Below are 26,880 nucleotides of genomic sequence, written 5' to 3' on the forward strand. Positions count from 1 at the left end.
TATTTTTTGTTTTTTCATTATACTATTTATTATTGTTTGCTATTTTTATTATGTTATTGTTTCATTTATTTTTGTTTACTGTTATAAGATAAAATTTTATTATAAAAATGAAAAGGATAATCGAGTGAAAACAATGGAGGTGGTGAAAGTCAAAGAAAGAGAACTCTAAATAAGGCTAATAGGAAAAGAAATTGAATGAAAAAAAATGAAATAACCATCCAAACTCATCTTAGATTAACATTTAATATTTCAGGTTAAACCTTAGGTGTGTACTAAACAGTTTTTTTTTTTACTTTTATATCATGACACCAAGGAGTAATGGGAAACATTTTAGTAAAGAAAATAAAAATTTATGGTTGTGTTTAAAAAAGTAAATAACATTATTTCTAGTCTCTCTTTCAGTTCAAAGGGTTTCTGAAATATTCAAATATGCTTTTAAAGGTTTTTTAAAATTTCCAAAATACAATCTCAATAATGTTCATTTTGTACCTAAAATTGTCTGCAGAAGACATACAATGGCTCCATCAAATTTTTAAGAAGTAACATATAAAATCCATCAAGATCAATTACTTAAACATATTTTTATGCATATAATCAAGACGAAGGTGTAAAAATAAAAGTAATGAAACAGTAATTTCATGCCAAGTACTCTACTATTTATAAGTTGCACACTAAAACCAGTCTATTTAAACACACTTCTAAACTGATTGCAATGTCCAAATTAAGGGTAAATTGTATTTCTCAGAACTATTTTACAACTGAAGAAATTCCAAAAGAAGGACTGTGTTAATACAACTAGCGAGAAATTTAAAGCTAAAAAATTAATTACATGAAATTCTTGAATAGCTTAAAGGGTAGTGAGACTCATTACTGTGCTGGTCAGAAGTACCTTCCTTCTGAAATAAACATTAGGAAACTAAAACGATGGCACACAAAAACTGGAAAAAAAACTTATAATTAAAGTGAAAGATGAACAATTTCAACATCTATTCAAATGTAATTATAATATAGGATTCACTAAACCAATAGCAGATGTATGCAGTTGCTTGCTTCAAATCAAAAAACAGAAATGATTTAATTCAGGGAGAACAAACATACAGATCAAAATTAGGAAAGCCCAGACAATACATGGAAAAATTTAGGTTTTTTTTTTTGGCTGATAAAATACAGAAAGACACATATGTGAAACAAGAGAAAAGAGAAATGTAGTTATGTACAACATTCCTTACTGTCATTCATAGAACAACTCATTACTGATTCATAGAACATACCTAATTTTATCTCAGATGTCAATACCCATTAGATGCAATAATGAAGTTCTTGAATTCTTAATGGAATCTGAACTCAGCATCAATGCATCTCTCAGTAATGACAGAAAAATGTAATGTCAAAAAAAGTCCTCTTTATAGATCATTAAACAGCAAAACTGAAATGGAAATCCTAAAAATCCTTGATAATTGTTTACACAATTGGTGGGCTGTCAATGCAGCTGGACCCAATATGACATTAGGTAGAGCTATATACGTTTCTAGCAATGTGGATTCAGTCAAAATATTTGAATGAATTGCTAGCTCTTTATGTAATGAATAATGGGAGAACAGATCTTTCTGTTCATTTATATAGCCTATCATGGACTGATGGAGGTTTACCATTGCATATACCAAATGTGTAATGTAAGGCAATAGTGAGCAAATGTCAGTAACACTGGAACTAATTAAATATAGTGCAGAAATGTTTTAAAAAGTCCAATCATTTTTGAAAACCGATAAACAAAATAAATTTTTTTATACTTAAGTACACACCTAAATTACATTTAAGCTTTATAATCATTAATGGCAACTTAGCAGACGTTAGTGTTTTTGCAAAAGTAGTGTATTATTCTGTAAAAATAGTGTTATTACAAGATTGGACTTATATATATATATATATATATATAAATGATTTTAATACCCGTGGAATCAGTATTATTTTTTAGAAAGAATCTGCAACTAATTTTTACATAAGTAAATATTTTTTTGGATATGGTTAACATTGTTTTTATTATTGTGTTGTTTTAAGTTATATTCCAAAAAAAATTAAAAAAACATAACAGTAAGTTAGGTAATATGTATGATTAACTTTGTTTAAAAAAGCTACTTAGAAACACATCTGGTTTCACTATTACACATATCACTTCAATCATCATCATTGCACGGAAAAAAGCCTTAAAAAATAAGTGAATTCCACAAACCAGATACGTAATGCTTTTTAGCAGAAAATAACCTTACAGAATTTTTTAAATTAAAAAAACACATAATAAATGAGAAACACACATAAAAAACAAAAAAACACATGATAAAGTTTGTATTGTGTTTTCGCAATAAAGAAAACACAATAAAGGGGACATTGCATAAAAAGAAATCACTATAAACAAGAATTCAACTTCAGAGAATAAAATTCTAATTTTCAGAAAAACAGAAGTTTGATTATATTTGACTAAAGTTCATATTTAAATAAACTGATATAATGTTACAGAAAAATAATTACTAGTAAATATTACAAGCTGGAGAACGGTTGTAATTTCTTTATTTAATGAAATACTTTCATATTAATATTTTAAGTCATAATCATTCTGGAGGAAAAATTTAATTTTATAAAATCTGTTTATTTAAATAACATTTGCTTTTTTGGTCCCGTGTATAAACAAACACATATGGTTTAGTTACCACTAATAGCACATTTAAGTATACCTATATAAAATACCAAACATATACAACTAACAAAACTAAACTATTAATTCAGAAGTTTCATTCTACTTTTCCTGTACCAATATTTCAATATAATTACCAAATTTTTTTTGGAAATAAGAAGAAAACATATGAGAAGGCACAAAAACTCAGACATTAATATATTACATTAGTTAAAAATTTTAAGAAGAAAAATAAAATATCAGGTTAGTTTTGGAAATCAACTGAAATGAAATATTACGCTTATATAAGTAATGAAGAAACTAATTTATGTTTTTATTCAATTTAAAGAAACCTTCCATTAAAACTCAGTAGCATCTAAATAACAAAATACATTTGTTTTCACACTACAACACATAAAAATATAAATTAATAAAAATTATACCAATATTGACAAATCCATATTTTGTCTTATATAGTACATATAAATGTATTAATAAATTTACATAAAATCTACAATAAATACAGCACAAGTCCTATTCAAACTTGTGCAATAAATATAATTCTATAGAAAAATAGATGATTCTTTTTTTGGTAATACCACTGATAATTGCATCAGACAATATTCTGTTTACCCTGGCCACTATTCATCATTACTTTTGAAACAAAATTAACAATTGCTGTAGCAGGTTGTTCTGGTTCTAATTCAGCAAAAATATGACACTGATTGTCCGTCTTACTGGCAGGCTTTCTTGCAACAAACCCAAAGACACGGCTGTTAACAAAAAACAAAAAAAATACATAAATAAATTTATTAGTATAAAAATAATAAATAACTAAAAAAATATTTACGAGTGGGTTTTTCAATGAAGCCAACTACAATCAATTATTTCAATATGTCACTGATTCTTCTTTCTAAGTGCACATCAAATGATCTATTCTAAGTAAAACCTCCTGAGTTTATGCCACAAAGTAAATCTCAGAAGGCAGATTTTTATGATTGATAAAAAAATATTATTTGTCAAAAATTTCAACATAAATTCAATCCATTTGTTATACAGTTAATATTTTTTTTTATTACACAATTAAAATGGCATAAAAACCTTAGCAGAAAATACTTGGGCCCACCTAAAGCCACGCCCTTTGCAGGGGATTTAATTTGGAGAGTAGTGGCTGGGCTGTATGATATTTTTGGTCTGTGTGTGAAATTGGCTAGAGATGCTAGTACCACAGTAAGCTTTGTTAGGCCACAGTGATGTTGAGATAATACAAAAATATCCATTGCATCAATCATCTATTTTTTGAACTTTTTGATTAAATGGTGGCCCTTACTGCTTTAGACACAACAGAATGCTGTAGTTTGAAAATGTAGCATGATCTCCTGTGTTCTACCTAGATTGTCTCATCTCTCAACCTGACTTTGTTAATAATAACCTCCATCTTATGACTTCATAAGCAAGACCTGAGTTCCTATGCCATGAGCAAGCGCAACAAGCTAGACCAGGTTCTTACAGTTAATTGGTAATCAGTGTGGAGGAATTCTATCTTACATAATAAACTGACTAGGATTAGCTGAGCACACCAAAGAGAAGTAGCTGTGGCAGTACATATGTTTGAAACAAACCAGTTCTGGTTCCAAAAAAAAATCAATTTCTCTAGGCAGATTCTATTGAATGTGTAGATGGTTGACTGCAACATTTTCAACAACCTGGAGGTGAAGATAATTAGATATTGTCCCACCTCATTATGGTGTAACAGAAGAATAGCCTATGACCAAGGTGATAACTAGTACTGCACCATCATGCTTGAATTTTACACATTTAACCATAACAAAACTTATAATTTTTTCCTAATATTTGTTCTACTTAGAAGTATTTTAACATTAGGCTGCTTAATTACACTGTTGCAGTAAGGTTTACAGAGAGTATTGTTACACCAGGCTAGCTTTTAATGTTAAATTGATGAAAAATTTTCCAGAAAGAGAAAATAAATAATTTTTGGTTGTTTTTCTTAACAATAATTGGGTTCATAGTGACATTATTCTGTGTATGTATGTGTGTGCGCACGCATGCATATACACACATACACGTTATACACTGTCTAACATATATAAAGTTTTAAAATACCAAAATAAAAAAATCAGCTTTCACAATGAAGCAAAGAATATAAACTCAAGGCAATTAAAACTCCTTATGGGCCAGACTAATTCATATAACTTAAAAATATATCCTTATAGTGCCTTGTAAATAATAAAACTGCTTAAGCATTTAAACAGTCTACTCCACTCTAAGGCATACTTCATCCAACTACCAGCACAAAATTAAAAATTTTTAACAAAATATTTTATGAATCATTAATGAATGACATAAGATGTAGAAGATTTATTGAAAAATGTTTATCTAATTAAAAAATCTAACTTATACATGACAAATACAAAATAATCCAGAGAGTCTAATACATTAATAGCTTTTAAAGAGTAAACAAATAAAAGTAAACATTTTTAATCATTTGGTATCTGAATAACTGATACCAAAAAATTATATTTCATAGAAGAAATGATTTCATAGTAGAAAAAACTATATTTCATAGTAAAAATCATATTTACTTTGAACTAATTGGCAACCCTGTAGTTTCACTGTGCTGATTCCATCGATGGTCATCAGGATCAAGCCCACAGTATGAAATTGTAGCAACTGGATAATGTCTCCTGAAGAACAGCTGACGTTTATTATCGGTAAGTGTAATGCCCTGGCCAGATACTTTAAAATGAACAACTGCTGCTGTAGGAAGAACACCAGAAAACAACTCTGCAACTGCACGTACAATTGCTTGTGGTCCTGTCAGTGATTCTGTTTCCACAGTCAGCAAGTACAACACATTGCAAGCTGTAAAATAAACATAAGCGCATATATATATAAAAGGAACTTCTTTTTTCACATGTATTATGAATATTACTGCTTCACTGTAAGTTTTTTAATAATGGCTTTAAAAAAAAAAATCAATGAACAAACCAAGGGCAATCAATTATAAGAGATGTACTACTTATTTGTTTTAATACTTATTTATTTTTCAAGAATTAAGTATACTTATGATGAAGATGTACCATATGATGAAGATGTATCATATGTTCTTTTTTTAATAATACTGAATTTTAAAAATTAGATGGTAACTTTGTCAAAACTTTTTTTGAAGTATATTTATTATAAATAGAACAACTAGTACAATGAACTCCTTTCTCAGCTAATATAATAAAAAAAATTCCCCTTGCATTTTGTTTAAATTGCTTGAGAAGAAAAAAAATATTGTTGAACTAGCTGCAATGTTTATAGAAATAAATTATGATAAATTTGTATGCCTTCTCTCTCGCTCTATAACATGTATATAAGAGGGATGTTTTTAAAGTAAGTACAGTTTTGAAATTCCACCGATGCTACGCTGTAGTCGGTATTCCAAACATGCGCACTGTGTACCCACATCTGTTAGCAAACCACAGACGTCATTATGGAAATATTCAACTGTGTTTACATTTGTTTGAGTATGTAAAATGTTTCTCCTGATTGAGAATCCCACTGACCATGAAATATGTGATGTGATTCGTTTTCTTAGTGCTAAATGTGTGAAAGCGGCTGAAATTCATTGTCAGATCAGTGAAGGGTACAGAGAGAACAATATGAGCGATGAAATGGTACAAATGTGGGTTAGAACTTTTAAAAGATGGCCGCCAGAATGGTCATGATGAGGAACGAAATGGACAACCTTCTGTCATTACCAAAGATTTGGTGCAGAAAGTTAACAAAAGCGTGAAAGAGAAGAAACGCTTTACGATTTCTTCGCTATCAGAAGTTTCCTGAAATTTTAAGAAGTTTTCTCTATGAAACTGTGATCAAACGCTTAAATTATTGACGATAATGGTGTCAAAGCGACTGTGTTGCAGTGGTTATTAAGTCAGGCAGTAGACTTCTACGATGACGTTGTTCAAAAGCTGGTTGTATGATACAATAAGTGCCTTAATATTGGTGGCAATAACGTAGAAAAGTAGATTAAAGTACAGGCTAACATGTAAAATTAAAATTGTTAAGAATAGTGTACTGTTTTTTGACTTTTTTTTTTTAAATTTTAAAACCGTACTTACTTTAAAAACATGCCTCATATAACATAATGAAAGAAAAAAAAACATCTGTTTCTGTTTATTACCACAGCACCCCATGTGAAACATCTGTTGTTTTTTATTATTTTTTTTAATGAATTAATCGATTGTGCCTCACAAAAAATTAAGTCAGCAAGCTCAGGAGTTAATCAATAATGTGTATGAATTCATGAAAGAAGAAGGCAAGTAAATTTGGAAAGTTGGGAAATGACAACAAGCATATTATTCCAATTCACACATTAATGAATTTGTAGTTTTACATCCTAGCAGTATGTAATGATTATTATCAATAATAAATAAAATAGTAACATCACTTGCTGCTTATTTCTTTAAAAATTCTTCCACATTAGCACTTTGGAGTGCGCACCACTATATCAATGCATTAAAAACTTAAAAAAAAAATATATTGTGTAGTCTTTTAAAAAATACTTTATCAGACTGTTAAATCTGACTAAGGAGTAAAACATCTTTCTTTTTAAATTTTAAATTCTTTTTAAAGTTTTTAATACATGTGATAAAGCGGAGAGTACTGAAAAGCGCTAAAATGAAAGAATTCTTTTTTTTAAATAAGCAGTAAGTGATATTTTATATATCAGTTTTAATATATCATATTACATATTTATATACATATTTAAAAAAGAAAATGTAAAAAAAAGCATTTAATCTAAAAAAAAAATATTTCTCATAATTCAAAATACAAGAAAACATCAATATATATTATAGCATCTGATTGACCCAGATTGTTGTAGCACCAGATTATTTCTTAAGCTGGTATATTTTTTTTTATTTTAAAAATCTGTAGTCTTTCTAAATACAAGAAAAGTTACACTAGACTAAAGAGAACTGCAAAATAACTTTGAATGAACAAAATATTTTCTGTATAGTATTTAAAAATGAACAAGTTCAATAAGTTTAACAACTTTATTTAAGAAATAAAGTTTAACATCTCATGATGCTGAAAAAAAAATTCCTAATTATATTCATAATCCTGGTACAAACTATTTAAAGTTTCAATTTGAAAAACAGTTACAGATATATAGGTTTTTTAATAGTATCTTTTGTATTTGTAACAATAAAGTCTTTCATATTAAAATTTTCATTCATCAAAATAATGAATAAAAATAAAAATAAAAAGCAGAAATTTATTTTACTGAAAACAGAACAGATGAAAAATAAATAAAATACAATAAGGCATATTATTTATATTTAATATTTTAAATACAAAATATAATAATATATAATATAATAATATAATATATAATATTTTAATATAAAATAATATTTTATATTATTTTATATTTCATATTACAAAAGATGATTTGTATTAAGGTCAACATTAAAAAAAAGTATACTGCTGCACTACATTCTTAGAATATGAAAAATTATGATACCACAGAGAATTTCAATTGTCATGTTTCAGACAAGTAGAAGTATTGGTCAAAGCCGAAAAAACATCTTCTGTGAGCGATCAGATAATGGCCAATATCCAAAGTCCTCACAAATCAAAGTCTTGTCTCAGGTGGTACTCTCAAAAGTACTGTATGTAGCCCCACTTTGGTCCATTGTGCTAGAGAGAGCCCATGCAATTCTTAGTAAGTGCTCAGGGCTGTCTCCCTTCGACTATCTCAGGCAATGCTGCCAGCATATTTGCCAGACCTACACCTCTGATACTGAACAGACTGATACCAGATGTCAAGAGATGCCTATGCCGAAAACATGGGAAACTCAGGTCTGAGTTGATGTGGTGCCTTATCAGTCACAGATGTTTCAAGGCATATTTGTGCGTGCAGATGCTGAGAATCTCTGTGGATTGCGATGACTGCAGGCAGGAAGACATTGCAGTATTACAGTATTCATGTGTGATCGGTTCCTGCAACACAGGGAAGCATGCAGGAGAAAATTTGGCGTGCTTATCCCAGAGAACATCACTGGGACTATGCTTCAGAACAAATGATCATGGTACGCAGTGTCCAAGTTGCTGGTTAAGATCATCCAAACTAAGTTGGCGGAAGATGTCCAGGAGTGAATAAAAAACTCTGAGTCTCCCTTAGAGCACATCCACACCCCAAGCGGTCGAAGTTAAAAAAAAAACACAGGATCCCAACAAGTTTGAGGTGTAGGGCCAGCAATGGAGGCACAGATGGAGACAAGACACATGGGGTGCTGTGATAATTCACATGGGACTCAGCATCTCCTGTTGTATAAGATGAGGGTTTTAGTGCGTAGATCTGCAAGGGAGAGTTGCATACTATTACAGAGTATGAGACCGCACATGGTGCTTATAAAATGTTACCCCTCCTTCAACAAAAAAAAGCAATTTTTAAAAAAAAATTAATAAGAACTAGATTTGGGAGGTCATATATTGATACATCCAGATTTAGTGATACAAAAAAAATGTACAGAGTAAAAGCTGCACAAGAGAACAAAGACCATTCTGAATTTGCTTCAATATATAAAACAAATAAATAAGGATGTAGGATACAGTAATTATGTTGAGGTTAAAAGATTAGCAGAGAACTAACAGAATGAAGAATAGCATCAAATCACTCAACTGACTGATGACTCACATAAAATAAGCAAACAACATTACTCTAGAATATTTCATTAAAACAATTTCAAAGGAATCATATCGTTAATACAATAGATGAATTAAGTTAAATACTGTGATGTTTTTGGTCTTTGTAATTTCTTCCTAACACTTTAGTTATGTAACTACGATAAAAATCATTTTAGTCATATTTATATCTTGTACAGAATCCCATGTACGTGGAATAACTAAGGATACCTCATTGTCACCATTATATGAATGAATGAAAATTTTTCCTTTATAATATAAACTTTTTGAAACATAAAAATTAAAATATAAAAAGTTTTGAAGCATGTACATTGAATATGGAAAGTGAAATTTTGTAGCATTTGAAAAAAGCCATGCCTGACCGGGATTGAGACCCAGAACCTTTGGATGAAAGGCTGAAACACTACCTCTCTGCCATGGAGATCAGCATAGTGGTAGCTACTTTTAAGAAATTTCAAACTGACGCTATTTTTAATCTTTTTGAAAATACTACAATGACTGCCAGTGATGCCAAGCTTTTTAATGGCATCTATAATGCATAATTATTTTCATAATAATATACCAACTTATAAGAATCATATCTTCTGGAAAAACCAAGACTACTCAATCTAATGGCAAGTTTATATAATTCATATCTCTGAAATCAAGAAACGAAAAACAGAATAATAATTCAATAAAATTCAGACTTAATGTAAAAAAATATAATCACAAGTGTAAAATATTAGTAGTCAAAATTGTAATAAAGAATTTGATCAGAGATCTCAACTGACAAATGAAAAATATATCCACATGCGTGCACATGCGCACAGAGAAAGAGAGAGAGAGAAATATATATACTAAAATATTACTACCTTCGTTAAGAATAATTAAATTTTCCTACCGGCTCCTTGTGCAAGCAAAAGCTGAGCAGTACTAATAGTTCCAGTATCAGCAGTTAACCGACTAGAATCACCTTCAGGTAAAACAAGTCGACATGGTAAAGCAAGAGGCATCAGAGAATGCTGATATACCAGTGCTGACAGTGAACCTGTACAATAAAAATTATCATAATTTTAAAATTCTATTACGCACAACTGCTGAGATATATATTTTTTTAAATTAAACTATTTATTATCTTCAGAAACAAACAGATGCAACATGCCCTAAAAAAAATAAAATTTAATAAAAATTATCCATTAAAGATAAATCAAAAACTGTAGTGTCTATCCAAAGAACCATAACACAACTAAACTATAGATTTCGGTCACATTTCAGTCACAAAAGCTCTAAAAATTTTAATTTTTATATAATTTGGTTGTGAAATTAGATATAGTAGGGGGCAGTATACATCAAAAATTCTACAATCATTTCCCATATCAGTGTTTACAAAACAGAAAACTAAATTTGTTCATGATTCAATTTTAATCATTTTAAAATTTACATTAAAAGTAAATCTTATTTAACAAAGAAATTATTATCCCTAATTAATGTTAAGTAATAATTCTATGATATTAATTAAAATTAAAATAAAATTATCCTGAATTATTTCACTTGTAATTACTGTTTGAAAATGTTATAGGTATTTCTAAATCTAATTATGATAATTTATGGCCCACAGCTTAAAAAATACAAATGATGAATATATGTTGTTGACAAAACTGATAAATGTAAAATCAACACTTCCTTTTAAATGAAACAATTTGTAAGTATGAGCTATTGTGATAAATAAATCATTCTAATTCGCTGACTAACAATAAAAACATATATCGATAACAAGCATGGTATACAAAATAAAAACAAGCATTACATTTATTCTATTTATAGAATTAATTAGAGTAGAACGCTTTGTGCAGTAATAATGTTTTATTTGATCTGCAGTTGCAAGCAGGATGAGTGAATTTAAATTGATAGTGCCTCACAAAAAATTAAGTCAGAAAGCTCAGGAGTTAATCAATAATGTGTATGAATTCATGAAAGAAGAAGCAAGTAAATTTGGAAAGTTGGGAAATGACAACAAGCATATTATTCCAATTCAAAAGTGTGAAGAAAGAACAGCAGCTGCTTGTATAATATCACGACTGCAAGTTTAAAGAGTAAGGAAACAGAAAAAGGAAAAGAAAATACAAGAACAGAAAAGGAAAGAAAATAGAATATGCAGCAAACCATTAGCAGGCCTAGATGATATTGTCATGTGCATAGTGACAAGGACTGTAAACAAATTTAATCTCAAAGAAAAACAGTTGCCCACCATTCCAAAATTGCTATGTCTGAATGATTCAATATTATTCTCAGAAAACAAAAGAAGCCTAAGAAAAGTACTATAAAAATTGGGTTATAAATGGAAAAAACTGAAAACAATTTAAATAACTTCAATAATAACACTACATTTAATTTATCACTGGATCACATAATATTAACTGAAAAACAAGAAGATTTTCTTCGTAAGGTTAATATTAATACTAATATGAGTAAAATAAAAAGTAGTTATACTAGTTATAATATAAACAGTTATAGTTAGTAGTTTATAAATATACAGATGATTCCATAGTGAACCATATGTTATGCTAAATGGGTAACAGAATGTCAGCTGGACCAGATTCTGTTGACTCAGCTTCAAGATTTCATGCCCTTTACTATAATAAAGTATATGATAAAACGAATATAGCATTAAATTAGTTTAAAATCTGCTAAGTTTTCATAAATGCCAACATTATCAATAAATGTATAACTTTATTTAGCAAGTAGAAAGATAAAATGGGCACACACAATTAACACTTACAATGCTTATTGGAAATTGATCAGCCTCATACAACCAAATTTTCTAGAGATGGTAATAAAACACCATTGATAAATGTATTTATATATGATACTTTGTCATAAAGTGGACAATGGAAGAAGTCACAACAATTTAAAATTTACACTAATATTCAGTAAACAATACTGTTCCAATAGAACAGAATTTTAATACATTAAATGAATTGTGCCAAGTATATAACTAAAATAAAAAATATATATAAATATAATTAATTATATTAATAAATATAAATTAAATAAATATAAAATGAAATATATTAAAATAAATATAATTCACATGACATCAAAATAGAACAAACTTATGAAATTACTGAGCTATTACATCGACAGTCATTATTCTGCTACAGGTGATGTGCGCAGAGGGACTCTTGAGAAAAAATACTCTGCTGTCACTCTACAGTGCTTTATTTCCAGTATGTAAGCATGTAAGAAAGGTTGTCTGTTTGCTTGCAGTGATTTTCTGGCACAAAAAAAGATTCTTGAAGAACAATGATGTAAAATACTTTGTGTAAAATTGAGAAAGATTCAGAAAACATTGCAAGAAGCTTATAAAGAAGAATGTATAAATCATGCATACTATTATGATTGTTATTATTGTTTCTATAAAGTATGCTGAAGTAAGTTAAAAGTTAGCTGACATTGATCACATTTTTGAGTGGAATTGTGTCATTCATTATGTGGGTTCTAAATAAATAACACCAACAGTTTTATTTGAATATAATATGGTATTTCAGGAAAGCTGTGAAATAATGATCCCTGAAGTGAAGGCAAAAAACAGGATGCTGCATAAAATTTGTTATTTTTATTAAGAAATATGTAAGATATAAAAATATTTCAGTCACCTGGAATTACAAAAAACACAAGCTCAGTACTTCAGCAGCAATCTTGAAAAATGAAATTAACACAATAACAAAAAGTTATATATTTGAAGTTTCACACTTTTTTACAGATTTATAATCTGAAAAGAAAATGTTTATTAATCACTTCATTTATAATCATAGTACTTTTACAAATTCAATGTTCCTTACTGGAGGTTTTGGCAAGGCAGGGCACAATTATTATAACCCAGCAACACATATACACCTGATTTGACACCAATGAATTCTTTCCAAAGATAAATGACACTTTTAAAAGACAACAATTCCACACAGTAGAAGAGATTTTTAAAAATTCACCAAATATTAAATGTTTATTAAGTGTTTTATGAAACGCTTAATAAATTCCAGCAGTGGTAAAAATGCTGGAAGCAGAGTCCTCCAACAGTTGTGAATATAACTTCAAAGGGAATAAATCTAATTAAGTTGACAACCAATAATTTTGAAAAAGTACAGTTTTTTTAGACAAACCTTTAATTACTGAATATTACACTGCAGAAAATTCAAATTGCTGGTCTTCATAATAAATATTTTTTCAGTAATTTCTTGAATATTATTATTTGTAATTCATAATGATCTGCTTAAAAGAAATATGGTAATGCACCGTAAGCAATAAACAAAGTTAATTTTTTAAACTATTTGGTGAAAATGTATGAATTTACTCACTGAAAACAGGCTCGTTTGGACATCCTTTCAGTCTAACACCACGTGATGTTGGTTCAATTAAAAAGTGTCTAACAAGTTCACTGGCAGGATCTGACGATGGTGCCTTACTAATTGTATTTGGAGGAGGCATAGCTACTTTTAGTGCTAGCCCAAATGCACCAGGAAATGAATTAGAATCACGTACCACAAATGTTCCTGGTGGTCGATCTCTCAACATTGCTATAGCTGTAACAAGGGGAAAATTTGTTCATCATATAGAAAAAATTATAATGTAAAAAATCAATTAAATTATGTTCTCTATAAAGATACTGATAAAAATCAGAATACTTATATTAGATAAAATTGTTTATTTTTAACTTTGTATGCAGACAATTATCAGAACTTAGAAAAATTGAATGTACTGGGACGGTACCTTACAAGTACTACATCAATTTTCACAGAAATAGATTTTTTAATAATAAAATATTTATTAAACACTTAACAAAACTGCATTAAAGAAATATATCAAAACTGTACTTTTAGAACTTAAACACCAATAAATCAAAATGCTTCAACTGAAATACTAACAACAATGATTTACTATACTTCTTAGCTCTGCTGTCTAAAAATGGTAGAAAACTTTGTCATGAAAAACATAATAGTACATAAATAATATATATCAGATTTAACAATGCAAAAATCTTATAGGATACGACTTTTCCATCAACCTTCGACAATGCTAGCACTGATTTACAAATCCTACCAATTGTGCAACGGGTATGTAATACTGACAAAATTATTCCTCCATACCCTCTTAATGACACTTTTCAAAAAAATGTTTTTTGAGCTGTAGAAATGTTGCAGAACACTTATTAGGCACATAGATTAAGTAATATTTGATTAAAAATATATGAATCCTGTTTATATAACAAGCATGTTTATATGCACACTAGATTCATATGTTTACACTAATATTTCGTGAATTTTACAATTTTTTATTATTTTAATTCATAAAAAACTAATTACAGAATGCACCTCTTCATGGAAGTAAACAAGTGAAAACTATTTTTAATGTATTTACTCTGTACTAAAAACTTTCACTGAACCAGCAATATGTTGTTTAATGGAAGAAGAAACATAATTTCCCTTCTCACTGAACTGAGAAAGCTTGTCTAATATTCATACTTTTTTAATTTTTAATTTTATTTAATATTGAAGTAAATAAATCTTTTGTAAATAAACTGAGTTTGTTACATGAAGTCAAACATTATTCTGAACAAAAATTTACTAATTTACATAATTAATTAATTTACATTAATAATTAATTATTAATTTATATAATTTAATACTGGAAGTTTTTATTTTATTCTCCGTGAATGTTTCCCAACTGAACCCCCAGGTCTCTGATACATTAGTCAAGTTTGAACTTGTACAATAAATAACCATGAGTAACATGTTTTTGTTTTTGGCTAGCCATTTTTAGGATATAAGAAAATGCACAGCTCCATACTTACTGCTTAAAATGTGACACTAAATGGTTTAGAAAGTGTATCTTATATATTGAATTATATCTTATATATACATTAGTTGTAAATCTAGAAAAATTCCTAGAATTGTGGTTAACAAAAATTGGCAAAAACTTTTCTGGGCACCTGTTAATAGTAACTACACATACCTTCTTCTCTGGAAATAGTTGGTTTATACCAGAATCTTGAGGTATCTCTAACAAATTTTACATGAGCAGGAGAGACTTCTTGTGGTGGTTCACTATTTGAATGAATCGATGACCTCCTTGAATGACCATAATAAACACTAGGAGATGATTGCCCTCCATTGGTAATACCGTTCTGATGCACTCCAGAAAATATCGGACTCTAATGTAAAACAAACAAAAAAATGAATGAATGATAAATAATCTTATAATCCAATGAAATAAATGCTTAATCCTAACAAACTTAAAAACTGGAATGAAAAGAAAATTCATGAAACTGCCAAATTTTGCATTAAAAGGCATTAGCAGATGAAAAAGAATTGATTTTTATATGGAAAAACCACTTATTAAAAAAATTACTTCAAAACACCAACCAAATATACAGAACGAGGTGTTTTATATTAAAAAAATCCATTTGACACACTAAAAAATCAATCTGTATATATAAAAATGTTAAGTTCGTTTGTGTTCGGCTTCAAAAACTCAAAATGATCTGCACTGATTTAGCTCAAATTTTAGCACGATGTATAAACCGCATCATAGATTGTTTTAATCTATTTTTAATAAATCTATCTATCAATTTTTAATTTGTACATTTTTAATTTGGAAATGTAAACAAAGGAAAACCAATCAGATCAATTCAAGATGGCCGCTGTCAAACACAATGACCAAATTTCTTTGAATTATATTTAACAGCTAAAACATCTGTATTTATTTTTAAAAAATGATTAAAAAAAATTTTAGCACGATATATAACCCGCATCAAAGATTGTTTTCATCTATTTTTAATAAATCAATCTATCTATTTTTAATTTGTACAGTTTTTTAATAAATAAGAGGCTAATATATCAGATGGAAATGTAAACAAAGGAAAACCAATCAGATCAATGCAAGATGGCTGCTGTCAAACACAATGACCAATCACAAAGAGCCCATATGGCCGTTGCCAATGTAAACAAAACCACAACTGATTAAGTAACAAATTTCTTTAAATTATATTTAACAGCTAAAACATCTGTATTTTATTAAAAAAAAAAAAAACAACAAAACAAAAAGAAAAGCCACCAAGAAGGATGACTTACAGTAAATAAATTAAACACCCAACTTTCTTATAGCCCAGATAGACTTAAGAGTATGCAAACAAAAAAAGTCAAAATAACCAAATACACAGAAAATAATATCCCTACATAATGACCAAAAAATCCTTTGTTAATTCATGTTGTAATTCATTAGTAGATTCATACTCAAGAATCACGTTGTACACTGATGCAGCACAACTCTACTTACGTCAGTTTATTAACATCTGAAATCAATGCCGTTTGATTATTCTGTAATTTGTAAGCATTACTCTGCTTTTGTAAGCATTTAAAATGATGTGTTTTTCGCATGACTTAAGGGCTTTTTTCGCAGCTCACACATCTTTATATATAAAAATGTTAAGTTTGTTTGTGTACGCTTCAAAAACTCAAAATGTTCTGCACCGATTGAGCTCAAATTTTAGTATGATATATAACCCGCATCAAAGATTGTTTTTATCTATTTCTCACATCGGTCACATACCCGCGACCGCGAGAAAACAGTTTTTTTAATGGTCAGCTGTGTACCAGTGACCGCGCCATCTGCCGGAAGCGAGGGTAACACTCGCCATACTAGCTAACGACAACCGCAGTCACATGTGAAACAATACCTGTTCCCAATAACATTGTTTATTTACAAAAAAAAAAGTATCCACTTGCATCTGATCAGATTATTATACAATCTGGATTAAATATTCACTTTAATCGAGGTACTTTTGTGTGATCGTATCGTGATTGAGCTGCGCCTTTCACCAAGCTCTGAATATATTAGAAAACGAGCAACAGTGGGATATATGTATTAATGATGCGTGCAACACTGTACATCCAAACCAAATTCGCGCATTATTCGCAATTATATCGACCGCTTGCTTCCATTCATCTCCCACAGAGTTATGGGAAAGATATCGATCGGATATGGCTGAGGATATTTTGCATAGAGTACGCCTAGAAAATACCAATATGACCATGGAATTTACAGAAGGCATTTACAACGAAGCATTGATAAATATTGAAGACAAGTGCTTAACTATTGCAAATAAAGTTCTTAGTCAATTGGGAATGCCAGCACCCACCCGAGCTGCGATTGCTAACGATTTTAACGGGGCCTTTCAAAGGTGAAGATGTCCTCATTCCTCGAATACCCATAATCCCGACCCATACACCATTTTAATTTAAAAGATTGCAATTCCAATTCGATTGGCATTTGCAATCACAATCAATAAAGCTCAAGGTCAATCTTTAGAATTGTGTGGTTTGGATTTAGATGCGGATTGCTTCTCACATGGGCAACTGTATCTTGCGTGTTCCCGAGTCGGCAAACCAGATAGCCTTTATATCTACGCAGGCAGTAGAAAAACAAAAAAAAATATTGTATATCCACAAGTATTGCAAAATTAGACTTCTATGAAACGTATGCTTTGTTTTGTTTCTCATTTCTCTTCCATGCAACCACAATGTGCCACAGCGAAGTGTGGCGGGTAGAGCTAGTATTAAATATAAACAGAAATGGAAACCCAAGTACCTAAGATCAAATGGACATCAATTAGAGTAATATAATCATAATCAGAGAGTAAAGATATCCATTATGCAACTACTTCTTATGATGAAATATAAAAATATCACTTGTAGGGCTCAATATCACGTGGGATTTCGATGCAACAGTAAATTTGGCTAAGAGAGGAATTCAAATTCTTCTGTTTAGAGATGACTATACAGTTTTCTTAGGAGATGCGGACTTTATATGTTAGTCCATTTTAACAAACTACTTCACAAATTTTAACAAAATTTATGACTAGAAAGCTGAGTATCAATAACTACAAATCAAATCTAAAGTATTAATAACATAATAATTAATAAAGAAAAGCTGAAGTATTAATAACATCTGTAATTTGTAATCTTTCTTTCTTTTTCCTGTTTAACCTCCGGTAACTACCGATCAGATAATACATCAGAGGATGAAATGTATGAGTGTAAATGAAGTGTAGTCTTGTACAGTCTCAGTTCGACCATTCCTGAGATGTGTGGTTAATTGAAACCCAACCACCAAAGAACACCGGTATCTGCGATCTAGTATTCAAATCCATGTAAAAATAACTGGCTTTACTAGGACTTAAACGCTGGAACTCTCGACTTCCAAATCAGCTGATTTGGGAAGACGCGTTCACCACTAGACCAACCCGGTGGGTGTAATTTGTAATCTAATTAATTTACAACTAACCATAGACACAAACAGACCTATAAAATGATACAAAAGAAAATTTATACAATTGGAAAATTATGCATTACAAGTTTAAAATTTGAAAAATTACATAAAAAGTAATATATGAAAATACCCATTTACTAAGCAATTTCCTAAAATGTTTAGTAACTAGGAAACTAACTTTGTTAGGAAGAATCATTGCTAAATTCCCCAATTTAGCAATGATGCTCACCCACCCAACTTTTACTAAGTTTCTATCCAGAACTACATAAAATATAGCAGTGTGTATAGGTATAATTTTTAACAAATTATATAACAAAAATATTACGTTTTCCAAAAAGCGTTTCTTTTTTAAAAGTATTTCTTAAAACAGACTTAAATGAAGAAATACAAGTCTAAGTCCTAATTTGTCTTTTGATATTAATATATGGATTAGGAAGATGTTTCTCCTTTTCAGTTAAATATGACCTGCTTATTTTTTGCCTCACTATAGAACTTCTATTAATTGTGCTTGCATCAACTTAAATTTCTATTAACCAAATTAGTTCTAAGATCACAACAGGGTAACTGGATGAAAAGCAAACCTCGGGACAAACAATGCACATGTGTGCCCAAGCTAGGTTGTCCTCTTGAGAATATAGAGCACATAATAACATTTCTAATGAAACTTATTAAAACTAAAATTGCATGCTCATGAAGAAGAAAATTATTAAAAAAATATTTACACAGAAAAACTTAAATGATTTTTTTTAAAGAACTAATGAAAATTATGAAAGCTATTAAAAAATCTTATTTTATTTAACTTTTCAAACTTAATTAATATGTTAAAATTTTTAAAAACATTGCACATAATAATTTTACTATTATTTTAAGTAACTTAAAAATAAAAAATAATCTCTAAACACAAGATTTTATAGAATTCCTTATAGACTGAAATAAAAATGGGAAAGTCTTTGAAAGTTAAATGTCTTCAAATCCAAGGTGATCACTGCTCTACTGTCCTAATTACTATGAATAAGGTTACATAATATTTTAACCTTCAGTATTAACAAATACTACTTTATTCAAGTCGGATAAATCTAAAATTAAAAAACTTTTATTTTTAAATAAATTTGTAGTAAAATAAACTAAGAGTAAATATCTGATTGGTTTATTTTTTTAATTTTCTAATAAAAAATAAATTACTCTAACGGAAAGTATACTACCCTCCATCATCAGATTTCATCTTAGAAATTCACAAATCACTTTTACATAGCAAAACAATTCAGATTATTAATAATAATCTGAAGATGATAATGGATTCTTTTAATTGAAAAGGAACAAATGGGTTTCAGAAAGGGTAGTAGTCCTGTATTGATACAGTTTTTGTCTTAAAGCAGATTATTCAGAAACGCAGGAAATATAGTCTTGAAACTCATCTTCCTTTTGTCGACTGTGTGAGGGCATTTGATAGCATAGATAGGAAAGTCTAATGGAACATATTGTTCAACAGATCATTTAACAGAAGGTTCATTTAATACCAGTTATTCACAACATGAAAAAAAATTATACTGAATCTATTCAAGTGGGGATAGATTAACCAAGGGTTTTATAATGAGGAAATGTGTAAAGCACATACTCATGTCATCATGTCATGGGATCCTGTCTATCACCCATACTTTTTTAACATATACATAGATGATATCTAATAAAGATAATTAAAAAAATGTAAAGAAAATATAAACACAGGAATGCAGCTAGATAACTGTACTTCAAATTCTTTACTTTATGCTGATAAAAAGGTATTGATAGCAAACAGTGAGACTTAGCGATAGGAGTTTATATAAATTGCAAAAGATATGTAAGGACTTTTGGTAAGAATATCACCATTTAATTCTATGACAATGGCATTCTTAGTTATCAGTTAAGATGAAGATAGTCCATAAGAATATTATTTTTGAGCAGGTTTCTCACTTTAAGTATTTATGATGTGATGTATCATTTTATAACCATCAGGATGTTTTATATAAATTGAACAAATTTAGAACTGTCACTAAAACAATAAATTTCACTCTTAAAAATAAGACTAGAAGGGAAACTAAAATTTTATAAAAGCTGACCGTTCCAATCTTACTTTTAAGAGTGAAACATGGGTGACATCGAAAAAAGAAGAATCTATGATTAAAAAAATGAGATATTTAACGCAGCAGCAGGTAACACCAGACTAGACAAGAAACATAACAAAGATATTACACTAGTAACTCAATATGATGTATTGGCAAGACAAAATTAGGAATAATAGAGCTAACAGGTATGACCATTTAAACAAAATGTCATCAGAACATTTACCAGTTAAAGCTTTTGAATACAATCCTTGTGGAAGGAGATATAAAGGAAGACTAAATAAAATAATTTATTCAGTTCTGGTGCACCAGTATGGTATGAATAAGCCTATCTTTGAAATGAAAAAAATAACTTTTTTTTTTAAATCTGCTCAAAATTTTAAGTTTCACTCCACCAATCTTTACCAAAATGGTACCATGTTTGCCTTTCACCCAGAGATTCAAGGGTCAAGTCTTGATCAACATTTTTCACACACTATTAAGATTCATTAAAATGCATTATAGTAACTGTCATTGGATGTTCACCTGTTATTTTATTAGTAAATAAAATCAAGACTTTCCCCAAAATATTATCTAGTTTCCATCCAACACACAAGCTTTTTCTAGAAAAAATTTAATGTAAAAAATTATTTTTCATTTAGATATTATTTAATCTATAATTATTTGGATATCTGCATTTATCTTACATCTAGATTACAGATATATTAGTATAATAATTGGCTGTTATGAAATTTTACAGGTAAGTCTGATGCTAACTGAATTTTTTCATATGAATACTAAAAAGTAAGAGCCCTTGTATAGAATTAATTCAATAGAAAAACTACTCATTACAAATAGAGAATTGTATCTGTAATTAAAAAGGGAGAATTATTTTATTTTTATATCTATTTTATCTACACAGTAGATACTGTGTTTTGAACCATATGATTGAACAGTTACTTATTAAGATTTGTGGTAAAAATATGATGAATTTCTAAAACTCAAAAAATACACTTTCTCCTATAACTTCTCTCCTTCAACTAAATTACTTTCAACTATGTAAATATTCTTTAAAAGGCAATTTTATGTTAGGGAGAAATACTCAATTTTGCAATGCAAGAAATTATTACTAATAAATGGATTACTTTGTGCTATAAAACATTTACCTTTGGACTGTGTTGGTTGTCAGAACTTTCATAACCCCGAAGAGTACTAGTAGTAGATAATTCTCTCTGTAAAGTCTCCGATAAGGGTGACCACTCTTTCCTGCAAAAAGTTAAGTAATATAAGCAATTCTTAATATTAAAAATAATAAAACTTAATATAATTTTATTTTATATCTGTTCAAAATATTATTCTTAAAGGAATGGATTCAAAATAAATGTAACTGAATAAATTATATAAAGCTGCACAGAAATCCAGAGGATTAACTCCCTCTTACCACTTTTCAGTCTTTGATATTATAACAATTATTTCACTCTGTTATCGAAAAGTATCAATGATACAACATTACATTTTCAATTTTTGTACTGTTTTATTTTGATTTCTACTAGAATAAATCAATGTTCATTGTTCTAATTAGTTTAATATTTTTCTATGACTTTATTTTTTTTTTACTTTAAAAGTAGCATTAGCAGTCACCTAATCATCTGCTGTTTTATTCAATTGGAAGTTCCCATAACCTCACAAATCAGCTGATTTCCAAGTTGAAAGTTCTAAGGTTCAAAATCCTAGTAAAGGCAGTTACTTTTATACCAATTTGAATACTACATCATGGATACCGGTGTTCTTTGATAGTTGGGTTTCAATTAACCACACATCTCAGGAATGGTCGACCTGATGACTACATCATTTACATATCATCCTCATTCATTTTCTGAAGTAATATCTATGGTGGTTCCGGAGACTAAACAGAAAAAGAAAAGGTTCCCATAACCTGGTCAATTAGCAGAGCATTGGTTAATTTTAAATTGGTCATTAGTAGTAATTAAATAAATACATGTAATATTATATTTATTATTTCTTAATTCATGTTGTTTATTAATTATTATGTTTTTTATTATTATTTTGATCTCTTTTCAACAAAATGGAATGACCATACATTCAATTTTTATTTTTTAATAAAAAAAAAATTTGATTTAAAAAAAAATAATCTAATATTTAATGATTTGCAAATAAACAACGATCCTCCTAAAAACATTCACAAAATAACATACATTACAGTACATTTTTGCCTAGTAAGGGATTAGCCAATTTCTCCTGTACCAAATTTTAGCTTAGTAATCTTGATAATAAGGTAATGAAATATTTCATGTTTTCTTTATTAAAAATCTTTTTTTATGAAACTCTGCATTTTTTATTCTAAATAACTATAATAAAACACAACTTTTTGCTAACACAAATGTTAGTGTTAGAAAAAATCACAAGAACCACTTAATTATCAAATTTTAACAGTAACTTCATTAAGTAATCCAGAGTATTGCAGGCTATATTAAGATGAAAATTTATTTATTAAAATGTGTAAATAATTACGATGCTGCACTTCTCATTTGGGCCAATAGGTGGCAATCCTTTAAATTCTCATGCTCCTTTCTTATGGCAAGCTGCTCCCATAGTTGAATTGACATTACAAGACTTTAGATATTAACCAATTATTTTCATCTGCTTATCCGAGTTTAAAAAATTCCAAGTTTAAAAGATAAAATGTAGTAACATCAAATTTTACTATTTTTTTCAATTTCACATTAACAAATGAAAGCATCAATTTGATTTTTGGTGTGTGTAATCTTCACGTGAATCTTGATACCAATTTCTAGATTTTATGAAATTCCACATTGATATGTTAATATAGGGTAACATTAAATTTTACTTTTTTTTAATTTCTCTGTAACAAATGAAGATATCAACTTATTAGTGTGTGTAATCTTCTTATGAATATCTAAAAACCAATTTGAAATTTGACCTTGAAAGGGAATGAAGAGGTAAAAAAATTTTAAACAATGATTGCAAATTTTCCTATTTCCGACTATACTAAAAAAGATATTCACTTTATTTGGGCTTGCAAATATTTTTCAGATAAATATCTGAAAACCGTTTTTGGATTTTTAAAATTTTAATATTTTACAGAGTAAAACACATAAGATTGTTTTTTACAATTTTACTCTTTTATGCTACCACTACTGAATAAATCTTTATGACATTTGGTAACACTGTGATGGTAACTTATGTTCGTAATTGTGATTATATATTTCGTTAGCGAAGCCGTAATGGTAAATTTAAAAAACAATTAGAGGGTCCTGTACTGACCAAACTGTTGCTCAGAAGAAATTACATTACACTGATAATTTTTATAAATTGAACAGAGTTTAATTTTTATTTACAATTATTATTCTCCACAAGCAAGAGTTTAATGAACGCAGGGCAATCACCAGAGGAAGAGTGTTTAGTGCTGACTGGCTAAATATACCCTGACAGTGATGGGAAATGCAAGTAACCATATAGCACGAGCAAAGTTGATGGGGAAGTTAGTAGTATTTACAATCAAGAAAAAAGTGAACTACTAAACAAATCACTAAAACTGATTTTTTAGTACAAAAATAAATTCATTATCATTAAATTTTCTTATAGCATTATAAATACGTTTACATACAGAGCAGTTGTATACCAAACTAAAGTTGTATACCAAAGATTTTGCCCAAACTTGACCAACCAGCACTGGGCCAATGCTGAAACTGAATTTTAAGACCAAAATATTCTAAAAACCTTTTATCAGTTTTACTATAGCAATTAAAAATTTAGTTTATAAATTACTAACACAAAAACATACCGTTGTGCTGTGGGGCTTTTCGGAGGGAGACCAACAGTATGAGACGGTGGAGAATCAAAATGTGCAGAGTTATTAACATATGGTGTACGAGGATGAACTGGGAATGCTGGTGTCTGAGGTCTAGGACTTCCTGACTGAGGTGGACTGCTGGGACCAGTTCCTGCATCATCACTTGTTGATGTTGTCCTCCATGAAGAGTAACTTTCATCCCTTAGCTATCAATTAAAAATCATACATAAAGCATTTATCAGTAAATTATATTAAGCAATAACCAGTACAAAAGAATGAGTAGCCAATTTGTATTTACTAAATTGTTTTAATTATAACAAAATTATTATGTCACATTTTTCTTGTTCCAAAATAAGAAAAGCTTGTACTTCTTCTCACAGATCGCTTTCTGCATTAAACAAAATGAACTGTTTTAATAATTATAGTAAAATCCAGACAATCTGAGTTTCTAATATAGTCAGTTTATGAAAGTTAAAAAAATTCAAATATAATGCTGATGTACACCATGATGTGAACTAAAGTAGTAATTTTTAAAACATTTTATGAAAAAAAATTATTTAACCACTAGATACGTTCAAAGATGTAAAAATGCATTTTTGCAAATCCTAATGTATAGATTATACACTCTCCATTTCAGTCATGAGGAATTGGAAAACATTACTAAAGTAATAATTTAGTATAATTCAACCAAACTAAATGAATTATTACTAAATGCTACCTACACTTTTATCAACTTGTATTTTTTTCGATAAACATTAAAACTTCTCATTATCGGAATAATGTGGGTGGACACATAGCAAATAAGGGAAAAATTCCAGAAATTGAAAAGACATTAAAAAATGTATTTTTTTAAATGTCATTAAATACTAATATAGATTAGTTTAGATATACATAATGTAGGGATAATTTAGAATACACCATGATAAATAATGTTTTGATGTACAAAAACTTGCATATTGTTGATAAAATTTTTATCTAACACTATTGAATCAGTTTCAGATCAACTGTAACAGCAGACAATAATTCATTCTTTTCATCAACCAACTTTGGTTTACAACTTTTTCCAGAATAATTTTTTTTCTATAATCAAAACTCTTAATATTATAGCTCATTTAACATATGAACACTGTGTACCTAAAAGAACAGTTGGCAGTAGAGTAAAAAAATAAAAAAACTGCTAATAATAATTGCAATGCTTCTAACTATGAAACCAAACAAACTTTTACCATATAATACAGTAAAACAATTCATTAAGAAGATAGATATAAAAACTCAAGGTTTTGAGTTTTTACTTTATACATACAAGATCTAAAAAGCGTTGGTAAAGTTGATAACATGCATTACATGCTAACATCAATATCTAAAACCAATGCATTACATTTTATTGGATATTACTTAAACGGGTATTCCTAGAAGTTTTATAAAAATATTGAAGTCCATTAAATATATTGAATTATGCTTTTTTAATTCAACAAAGTAAGATTAATTACAAATTTACATAATTACGAGACCACAAAGATGTTAAAACCACAAAAAGATTTGCAATTTTTATTATTTTCTCGTAATCTGAGTCTTTGTTAATACGAGAATCGAGAATCCTGATTGTAAGAAGTTCAGATATATTTACTGCATGTAATTCTGATCATTATTTTTATGAAATATTTAACATCAGAAAGTCTGATATAAATTTTACAACAATAAAAATCATTTATAAATTTTATTAAATCTTTTGAAAATCATTATTGAACAATCAGGTGTTTTTTTTCAGTAAATATACATGTATATTGGATCACAAGCACAACATAAAATCTTGTATATCTGATTATAATAACCAATACCCAATATTAAATAATTAAAAATTCATATTATAGTTTTAATTTATGAGGTATTATAATAAAAAAACAACAACAAACCTACTTTATTTGAGGATCTAAGATTATATTAAACTGTAAAATCAACAAGTAAAAACAAAATTAAAAAAAAAAAAAGTATATATACAAATATATTTATTTTATTAGATCAACCAAAGTAAAGAATAAATAAAGTAGTATGACTTACTTACCTTACTCCATTATATATGCAGGAGCGCTTTCGCAATTTATTCGCATCAGCTGCATTATATATGCATCTCAAATACATTACAAATGTAAAATATAATAACATATCATGCATTTATTTATTTTATTTAAAATTTAAAACCTTTAATCTTTTTATTATTTTTTTTTTAGATTTATACTTTTATTCAGTTAAATTAAAAATTAAACAAAATTTTAAAA

The 26,880-nt window shown here is 28.7% G+C and overlaps 1 protein-coding gene across 12 annotated transcripts in view; it reads right to left on the minus strand.

Annotated features, from left to right (window-relative positions):
* Positions 1 to 270: 270 nt before the first annotated feature.
* Positions 271 to 26,880, minus strand: part of by (focal adhesion protein tensin) — a 752,581-nt gene continuing 725,971 nt past the window's right edge. For all 12 annotated transcript variants that reach the window (XM_075355561.1, XM_075355571.1, XM_075355563.1 and 9 more), the window contains 7 exons: positions 24,596 to 24,810; positions 21,936 to 22,035; positions 15,377 to 15,575; positions 13,723 to 13,947; positions 10,269 to 10,415; positions 5,272 to 5,551; positions 271 to 3,441 (listed from right to left, as the gene is read on the minus strand). In XM_075355561.1, the coding sequence (XP_075211676.1) occupies positions 3,282 to 3,441; positions 5,272 to 5,551; positions 10,269 to 10,415; positions 13,723 to 13,947; positions 15,377 to 15,575; positions 21,936 to 22,035; positions 24,596 to 24,810 (1,326 nt within the window). In that variant the 3' untranslated portion in view covers positions 271 to 3,281. The remainder of the gene's footprint in view (positions 3,442 to 5,271; positions 5,552 to 10,268; positions 10,416 to 13,722; positions 13,948 to 15,376; positions 15,576 to 21,935; positions 22,036 to 24,595; positions 24,811 to 26,880) is intronic.

This window comes from Lycorma delicatula, chromosome 2 (genome assembly GCF_047948215.1).
Source record: "Lycorma delicatula isolate Av1 chromosome 2, ASM4794821v1, whole genome shotgun sequence".
NCBI classification, from domain to species: Eukaryota; Metazoa; Arthropoda; class Insecta; order Hemiptera; family Fulgoridae; genus Lycorma; species Lycorma delicatula.